Genomic DNA, 9,572 nt, shown 5'->3' with positions numbered 1-9,572 from the left:
CCTTAAAAAACAGAATGGGCCAAATGGTAAAAAAAAAAAAAAAAAAAAGACAAGAATCTACTGAAGGGAAAAACTTCTTTAAAAATAGAATTGGTTGAATGAAAAAGGAGATATGAAACCTCATTGAAGAAAATAATTCCTTAAAAATTAAAATTGAGCAATTAGAAGCTAACAACTCCATGAGACATCAATAAACAATAAAACAAAATCAAAAGAACAAAAAGATAGAATAAAATATGAAATAGCTCTTTTGAGTGAAAAACAGCTTACCTGGAAAATGGATCAAGGAGAAATAATTTTAGGAGTATTGGACTATCTGAAAGCCATAATCGAAAAAAGAGCCTAAACAGCATTATTCAAGAAATTATCAAAGAAAACTGCCCTCATGTTTTAGAGACAGAGGATGAATTAGAAATAGAAAGAATCCACCAATAACCTCCTGAAAGAGATCCCAAAATGAAAACTCCCCAAAATAATATAAATTCCAGAGCTCCCCGGTGAATGAGAAAATATCACAAGCAACCAGAAAGAACCAATTCAAATATCATGGAGCCACAGTCAGGATAACATAAGATTTAACAGCTTTTACATTAAAGTATCATAGGGCTTGAGATGTAATATTCCCGATAGCAAAAGAGCTAGAATTACAATCAAAAATCACCTACCTAGAAAAACCGAGTGTAATCCTTCAAGGGGATAAATTAATATTTAATGAAATAGAGAATTTCCTAGCATTCCTGATAAAAAGAGTGGAGCTGAATAGAAAATTTGACTTTCAAATACAAGATTCAAGAAAAGCATAAAAAGGTAAACAGGAAAGAAAAATCATAAGGTATTTAATAAGATTAAACTGTTTATATTTCTACATGTGAAGATTATACTTATAACTCTAACAAATTTATCATAATTAGGGCAGTTAGAAGGAGTATACATAGACAGAGGGCATAGATATGAGTTGAATATGATGGGATGATATCTTAAAAAAATAAGAGATGAGAAAGAGGAATGCACTGGGAGAAGGAGGAAGCAGAGAGGTGTAGTAGAGTAAATTATATCACATGAAATAAATGCAAAAGAGTTTTTACACTGGAGAGGAAGATAAAGGAAATGGAGGAGGGAGCACTTGAAAATTACTCCCATCAGAATTGGTTCAAAGAGGGAATAACATACACACTCATTAGGGATATTGGTCTATAGTTTTCTTTCTATGTTTCAATTTTACCTTTTTTAGGTATCAAGACTACATTTGTGTCATAGAAGGAATTTGGTAAGACTCTTTATTTCCTATTTTTTAAACAATTTGTGTAGTATTGGAGTTAATTGTTCTTTAAATGTTTGTTAGAATTCACTTGTAAATTCATCTAGTCATGGTATGTTTATTTTTTCTTTAGATCATTTATAAATTGTTCAATTTATAACTTGTTTCAATTTATTTTCTCTAAGATAGAGTTATTAAAGTATTTTACTTTCTGTTCTCTTGATCTGGGCTATTTATATTTGTGTAAATATTCATCCAACCACTTCATTTAAATTGTGAGATGGGCAAACGGTATGGCAAAATAGGACCTAATGATTGCCTTTATTTCTTCTTTATTGGTTATGAATTAACTTTTTTATTTTTCATACTGGTAATTTTTTAATCAAGTTATTTAGTGGCATTTTCATTTTTTTTTCAAAAAATAGTTCCTAGTTATATTTGTTAATTCAATGTGGATTTTTCTTTTACTTTCAATTATATTAATCTCTTCTTTAACTTTTAGGATTTCTATCTTACTGTTTAATTGATAGTTTTTCATTTGCTTGTTTTCTGGGGTTTTTTAGTTGTGTGGCCAGTTCAATGATCTGCACTGTCTTTTATTGATGAACATGTTTAAAGACATAAATTTTCCCCTAAGTACTTCATTGACTGCATCCCACAAATTCTGGTGTATTATTTCATTTGTGAAAAGAGAAAAATTAATATTAACCCTGATTTCTACTGTACTGATTTTGCAATGTAACTATTATTATGACATATTGATTTTTTAATTGCATTAGTATCTGCCTAAATTCACCTCACTCAGAAAAGGAGTTTTCCCTCTGAGTTAGTTTAAAAGTGAGGTTGAAAAGAAATTTGGTATCATTCATACTGAGCATGTGATGTCTATATGGTATCTGTAAGCCCTAACTCACTTAATCTAGTGTGCCATCCCCAAAAGACATATTGTTAGTCCTTGCCTGTCCTTGTGCAATTAGGGGAGGTTTGATCTCCCCCAAGAGGGCAGCAAACCTGGTGGTACTTATTTCCTGGCCAAGATTACAAGACACAAATGAGTCCAATAAAAACAATATTCCTTACTTGCCAATGAGGGGTATGATTAGCCACACCTGAATGCCAATCCACTTTTCATAGTACAGCCTATTGTGATGCCCCAAAACTACCCATACCCCATTCCATTCCTGCATATTAATAATGAGGTCCTGTCCCCCCCACTGGGGATGCTGGTGGTAAGTCTGGCCCTTTTTGTTAACATTTATACACATCATTATTAATACACTGACTTTGCTTAGAGTATGTACTTCAGTTTACCTTTATTGCATTTACTCACCACACCTTGTTTTCTTTATCTATAATACAAATATTGATTGTTTCTATGATTTGTTCTTTATCCATCCCATTCTTTTGGATTGAGTTTCTTTTAGTAACTTTTATTTAGTTTGGTTTTTATTTAGTTTCTTTTATTGCTTCAAAGGTTATTTATTGAATATAATTTTTATTGCATTATGGTAGGTCAAAGATGTATTTAATGCTTTTGCTTTTCTGCAATTATGAGGTTTTATATTCTAATACATGATCACTTTTTGTGAAAATGTATGCATAACTAAGAAATAGTTATGTTTCTTTCTCTTCTCATTCAATATTCTATCATATCTAAGTTTTCTAAAATTGTATTCAGGTATTTTGTTTAACATATGTGTATATGAAAATTCATTGCCTATAATAATTTTTAGCAAAATATTGTTTCCCTGTCTATCTCTTTTAGTCAGGTCTATCTTTGATGTTGCTTTTTTTAAGACCATGTTTACTATTCTTGTATTTTTTTAACTTGATAGATACTACTGTAGCCCCTTATTTTAATTGTGTATATTATGTTTTAATTTTTTCTTGTAAATAACAGATTGTTGGACTCTGGTTTCTAATCCATTCTATCTTTTTCCATTTGATGGGTGAATTCATTCTATTCACATTCACAGTTATGTTTGTTCAATGATTATTTCCCTCCATCTGATTCTCTTATACTTTTCCTTCTCTTTTTTCCCCACTCACTGTTTTAAGAATATCTTTTGCATCTGACTAATATTTCCCTTAATCTACTCACTTTCTTATCTTCTCCCTTTTCCCTTACACCCTTTCCCACCTATTTCCCCATTGGATAAGGTCTGTACCCAACTGTGTATGCATATGTATTCTTCCATCCTTTTATCAATTCATAAGAGACTGAAGTTCAAGTGTCACCCATTCTCACTCCCCACAATCCCCCTCTTGTTGTATAGACATTGACTCGTGCATCCTATTCATGTGAGATAATTTTGCTCATTATTCCTTTCCCTTCCCCCATCTCTCAGTATGTTCCTCTTACCTACTGTTTTCATTCTTATTTTGAGATCATTGAAACATAGAATTCCTTTCAGATCCTCTATTACCCCTGATGATTATAGAGTTCTGAAAGAACATAGGTATTATTTCCCCATTAAAGAATGAAAATAGTTTAACCTCATTCAGACACGTTTGTTTGTTCATATCTACTTTCTTATGCTTCTATATGTCAAATTTTCTACTTACCTCTGGTCTTTTCCTCATGGATTCTTGGAAGTCCTCTATTTTGTTAAAAATCCATTTTTCCCCTGGAGGATTATAATCAATTTTTGACAAAGTTATTGTTGATTATAAGCCTAGATCTTTTGTCTTCTAAAATATTGTATTCTAAGCTCTCTGCTCCTTTAAAATAGTGATTGCTATATAATGGTGACACCTCAGTGCTGGAATCATTTGTTTCTGGTTTCTTACAGTATTTTTAACTTGACCTTGGTACTTTGGATTTTGGCTATAATGTTCTTTAGAGTTTTCATTTGGCCGTTTCTTTCATCTCTTTCAATTTCTACTTTGTCCTCAGATTCTAAGATATTTGGGCAGGTTTCTATTCAAATATGATTTCTAGAATCTTTAGTTGTTCATGGCCTTCAGGTGATTCAATTATTTTTAAATGATCTCTCATCCATAATTTTCTAGGTTAGGGTTTTTTTAAGATACTTCCGATGTTCTAATTTTCAGTCTTTTGATTTTGTTTTATTATTTCTTGGTGCCTCAGGGAGGCATTGGGTTTTATTTATCCAATTCTAATTTTCAAGGAGTTGTCCCCTATAATTGCTTTCTGACCAGGCATCTGACCCCCACTTGCTGTCTCTGAGCTGAGAGCTCCAGAAGCTGCTGCTGCTGTGCTTGCCGCAACCTACTCTGAGGCCCATCCACAGTGCTTCTGCTACATCCTGGCCAACTCCCATATAGTACTTATTATGGGCCAGGCACCATGCTAATGCTTTTTATAAATATTATCTCATTTGACCCACGCAACAACTCCGCAAGGTAGGTGCTATTGTTGTCCCCATTTTACAGTTGAAGAAACTGAGCCAAATAGAGGTTAAGTGACTTGCCCAGGATCACAAAGTTGGTAATGGTGTATGGTTAGATTTAAATTCAGGATTTTCTGACTCAAGGTGCAGAACTCTAGCCACTGTACTGCCGCATACCTATGGTAACAAGAATGATAGACAGAAAAGGAACCACTGGAGTTTGTTGAATGGGAGAGTGGTAGAGGGTATGATGATAACCTGAACATAATAAGGTTATGGGTTCTCATTTATTGATTAGTTTCTCCTTGACAGTGTATGAATGAAAGCAGAAGTAGAACTTGAAATTTGGTGAAATAAAGCTAAAGCCTGGTGTATATATGTAGAAATCATAGTAATAATGTGTATACTCTCTGAGGAACACAGGTCAGCTAGGTCTTCCCTACATCTAACATGCAACTCTTATGTTTTAAGTATCCGAGCCCATGATGTGACATATCTTTACAAGCTCTATCAAACATCTTTCTGAATAGACACCCTAATCAAACAAGATAGGATTTCAGATACCCACACAGGATGTGAGGCGAGATATATTCTGTGTTATAGTTGTTTCCTCTAGACATTCTTGAGTCAGAGAGTAAAGCAAGACATACTCACCATTCAATAACTTAATGGTGCAGAAAGTTGACTGGAATATATTGGTTCTATTATCTTCATTGAGAAGAAATGATAGATTTTTCTCTCAACTGATTTTTGCTATTTGAAGAGGGAATAATGCATAAACTATTCCATTTTTCTTTTCCATAGGCTATGCTTAGCTGCCTTTGATTGACAAAATCAAGTGTTTTCTTGCTAAATTGGTTTCTGGGATCTTATAGCTTTATTGTTGTAGTGAACTTACTCCCACACATAAGAAAATGAGGGAATAAGCAAAATATAAAATTAAATACTCCTGAGTAAAAGTCTTAATAATATTACAGTGAATTACATTTACTTTTCCTGGAAACATCTCCACTTGAATATAACTCTAATGAGTACAGAGTAGGTGATAAAAATATAATCTGCTGAGTTTTAACAAAATCAATATGGATTTGTCATTCCTACTCATGCAATTTAAACTACATTTTGATTAGAAAAATAAAAAAAAATTTCTTCTTATTTATTTCTTCCTTACTTCTTTCAGTCAGCATGCTTTCCTTCTACAAATATTTACAAAGGATCTACTATATATGATACATTGTGGTAGACACTGAGTCCAATATAAAATTGAATGATACAAGCTCCTTGAACTAAGGGGGCTTACACTTGAGTAGAGCATACATTGTGGATAACAGGACTCTAAAAAAATCTCCAAAATGGGAATTATGTGCAAGAAATATAGCAATTTCAGATATCTCCATAGTCAAGGAAAACCAGTACCCAAAGGAGGTAATATTCAATGAATGAGCAACAGAGAAGGTTAATCTCTATCTTCTGACATGTTCATTCAGCATCCCCTCCACCAACATCCACCACATTCCTGTAGTAGGCTTAAATAATTCAACCTACAAGTTTGCAACAGGATTGAACTCTACCTTCCCTCCTCCCAGCAGTGAAAAACCAAAAAGCAGAAACTTACTCAGGCTAGTACAGCACTGCTGCAGCTCTGTGTTGCAACAGAACTCAATTGGAGAAATGAGAAACAGAGAGAACTGGAGCAGAACACCTGTGTACATTTGTGGTATTCCACTAAGAACCCACAATCTGGCTGGCACTAGTTCTCTCTGTCACACACACACACACACACTGAAGTCACTTGAAGCAGAGACTGAAGTCATTGAAACATGAATTGCACAGGAGGTTGAAAGAACTTTAAGGTCTGGACCTCAGGGAAACCATCATCAAAGGGGAAGGAATCAGAAAGTGAGTAATATGGGAATATAAGAAGGATAAAAATACTGAAATTACTAAATATCTCAGAATGAAAAAGACTAGTTACAGATTTTGAGTCTTTTGAACAGATTAACCAATAGGAAAGGTATTAATAACAGAAGAGAATATGATCAGAAAAAATAAAAGGACTTAGAGACATAAATGAAGTATACAGTATGTCTAACAGGAGTAAAAGGTACAATAATATCAGAAGAGCATGCATTCAATACCCATAGAGAAATCAGAAAAACTTCACTGGGAGATATTTTAATTAAACATTGAGTGAGGGATCTACCAAAATACTTAGACTGAGAGAGAATAGACAAGAAGACCAGGGGCCAAAACCAGCATGAGCAATGGTATAGAAGTAAAACAATGGTGTAGAGATAGAAGATACCCATTTGGAACAAAGCAAATAGATTTTGTTGAAATCAAGAACATTGAAAAATTAATAGTATCCAATAAGGCTGGAAAAATAAGTGCTTGCCATAATCTGAAGAACAATAAATGCAAGGCTAAGGAGTGTGAACTCTTTTGTTATCTGGTTTATAAAAACCCATACTGTATAGATTAGGACCACGGAATTTACATGAAAAAAAAGTTGTTTTCCTGAGATTCTTACAGCTAAGCTCAGCAAGAGCCAAGCTTAATTGTAAGTACAGATTCTTACAACAACATGACACTGAACTAGGTACACAACAATTGATTGGGTTGTATTCATTAAATTCAGAATTATGGCTCTCTTTTCTATGTGTTCCACATGAAAAAATAGAAGGTAGGAATAGGAGTGCTATTCCCAGTGATTAGCAAAATAGCTACACCTATAGAATACAAAAGATCTTTTTAGGGTGTCCTAGGTCATGATGTTCCTATGCATGCTATCCCACACACAGGTCTGGAAGCATTCAGCACCATTTTGAAGTGTCTTTTGATTTTATCTCATAAAATCCATCATGATGTCTCCTTAGAACTCATAATTTTCCTGCTCAATCTTTTCATTGCCACCTTCATGTCTTTGTTCCTAAATGTGTAGATGGCGGGATTCAAAAGTGGGGTAACAACAAAATCAAGAACGGCCAAAAATTTATCCAATGACAAGGCAGGGAATTCCAAAACATAAGTAAAGAAACATGGAGTAAAGAACAAAAACACCACAGTGATGTGAGCTGATAGCGTGGAGAAAGCCTTGGACAAACCAGCAGATGAGTGATGTCTCACAGTGACAAGGATGAAGATGTAGGAGATGATTAAGAGGAAGAAGGTGCCCATGGAGATAAGCCCACTATTAGCAGTGACCACATGCTCTACCCAGTTGCTATCTGTGCAGGCAAGTTCTGCCACATGAGGAAAGTCACAGTAAAAGCTATCTATCTTGTTAGGGCCACAGAAGGGCAAGTTTACAATGCAAACAAACTGAGACACAGCATGGATCACCCCAATCACCCAGGCAGTCACTACAAAACAAATGCATGTTTTGCGACTCATTATGGTCAAGTAATGGAGAGGCTTGCAGATGGCTGTGTATCTGTCATAAGCCATGGCTATGAGTAGGACCATCTCTGTTCCTCCCATGACATGAACAAAGAACATCTGTATCATACACCCTGGGAAAGAAATTACCTTACATTCACTGAAAATGTCAGTGATCATCATTGGGGCTGTGGTGGAAGATAGGCCCAGGTCAATGAGGGAGAGGTTGGCCAGCAAGAAGTACATGGGGGAGTGTAGGTAAGGGTCACAAACCACAATGAATACAATTAAGAGGTTTCCCAACACAATTCCCACATAGAATGAAAAGATAAACAAGAAAAGAAGAATCTTCATCTCCCAAGAATCAGACAGTCCCAGCAGCACAAACGCAGTTACCATTGACTCATTTGCTCCATCCATTGATATAGTTGGCATCACAGACATTAGATGACCTGATGGTAGAGAACAAGAAAGATATTAATAATGTGAGAATTAAAGGCTGATGTCCTATTTTTTCCCAGCAGTGAGTGCAGGAGGCCCTAGATTTTAAGCATTGGAAAGAAAACATTGGGGAAGTCACAAGAGAAAAAGAAAAGTTCTTGGCAAATCTTACAAAAACAGAAAATTACAATTGTTGGCAGAGCTGAGGGTAAATAGGTACATTAATACACTTGGATTGGTCAAAACATTCTAGAAAATAATTTGGAATATTGCCGCAAAAATTACTAAACTACTATACTCTTTGACCTGTAAATATCACTATGAAGCATGCACCTCAAAGAGATCAAGAAAGATAAAAAAGGTAGCATAGGTCAAAAAAACATACTTACAGCAGCTTGTTTTTGTGGTAACAAATAACTGAAAAATAAATGGTTGCCCATCCACTGAGGAATGTCCAAATAGATTACATTATGTGCATGTAATGTAATCCAGGGGCAGCTAGGTGGCACAAGGTATAGAGTGCTGGCCTGGAATCAGGAAGATTCATCTTCCTGAGTTCAAATCTGGTCTCATATACTTACTAGCTGTGTGATCATGGGCAAGTCACTTAACCCTGGTTGCCTCAGTTTTCTTATCTGTAAAATGAATGGCAGAAGGAAATAGCAAACCATTCTATACCTCTTCCAAGAAAATTTGGACATGACTGAAAAATTACTCAAAAATGTAATACAATTGTGCTGTATTTAATGATGATGGTAATACATTCACAGAACTTCTGGAAAGACTTGCATAATGGAAAGAGTAGTGAACAGAACCATAACAATTTATACAATGACAATATTGTGAAGATAAATAACTTTAAAAGGCTTAAAAACTCGGATCAGTGCCATGACCAACTACAATTCCATACACGTCCTGATGGAACTTGCTAGCTACCTCCTTACATAGAGGTGATGTTGCTCTGATTGAAGAATAAAGAAAGAGACCTAGAACAAAAAATGAGGTACTTGGAAGTAATCAGGAATGGGGTGGAGAGTTAGAAGGAAGTAATAAGGGGGAAGAGAGAGAAACTAACAAGCAATATCAGTAGGACTGGAAGAAGAAGAAGAAGAAGAAGAAGAAGAAGAAGAAGAAGAAGAAGA

At 34.8% G+C, this 9,572-nt stretch overlaps 1 protein-coding gene across 1 annotated transcript; it reads right to left on the bottom strand.

The window, feature by feature from the left end:
* Positions 1–7,470: 7,470 nt before the first annotated feature.
* Positions 7,471–8,433, bottom strand: LOC114033011 (olfactory receptor 4F3/4F16/4F29-like). Its single transcript, XM_027848451.1, has one exon. The coding sequence runs from the start codon at positions 8,431–8,433 to the stop codon at positions 7,471–7,473; it is 963 nt and encodes a 320-aa protein (XP_027704252.1).
* Between the last annotated feature and the right edge of the window lie 1,139 nt (positions 8,434–9,572).

The sequence above is a fragment of the Vombatus ursinus genome, unplaced genomic scaffold (genome assembly GCF_900497805.2).
Source record: "Vombatus ursinus unplaced genomic scaffold, bare-nosed wombat genome assembly UNPS02006478.1, whole genome shotgun sequence".
Taxonomy (NCBI): domain Eukaryota; kingdom Metazoa; phylum Chordata; class Mammalia; order Diprotodontia; family Vombatidae; genus Vombatus; species Vombatus ursinus.
The sequence above is the reverse complement of the archived record's forward strand: the minus strand, read 5'-3'. Positions and strand labels throughout refer to the sequence as shown.

Bases quoted from the DNA above. Each gene is read 5' to 3' on its own strand.
- LOC114033011 (XM_027848451.1), bottom strand. From the start codon at position 8,433: ATGTCTGTGATGCCAACTATATCAATGGATGGAGCAAATGAGTCAATG.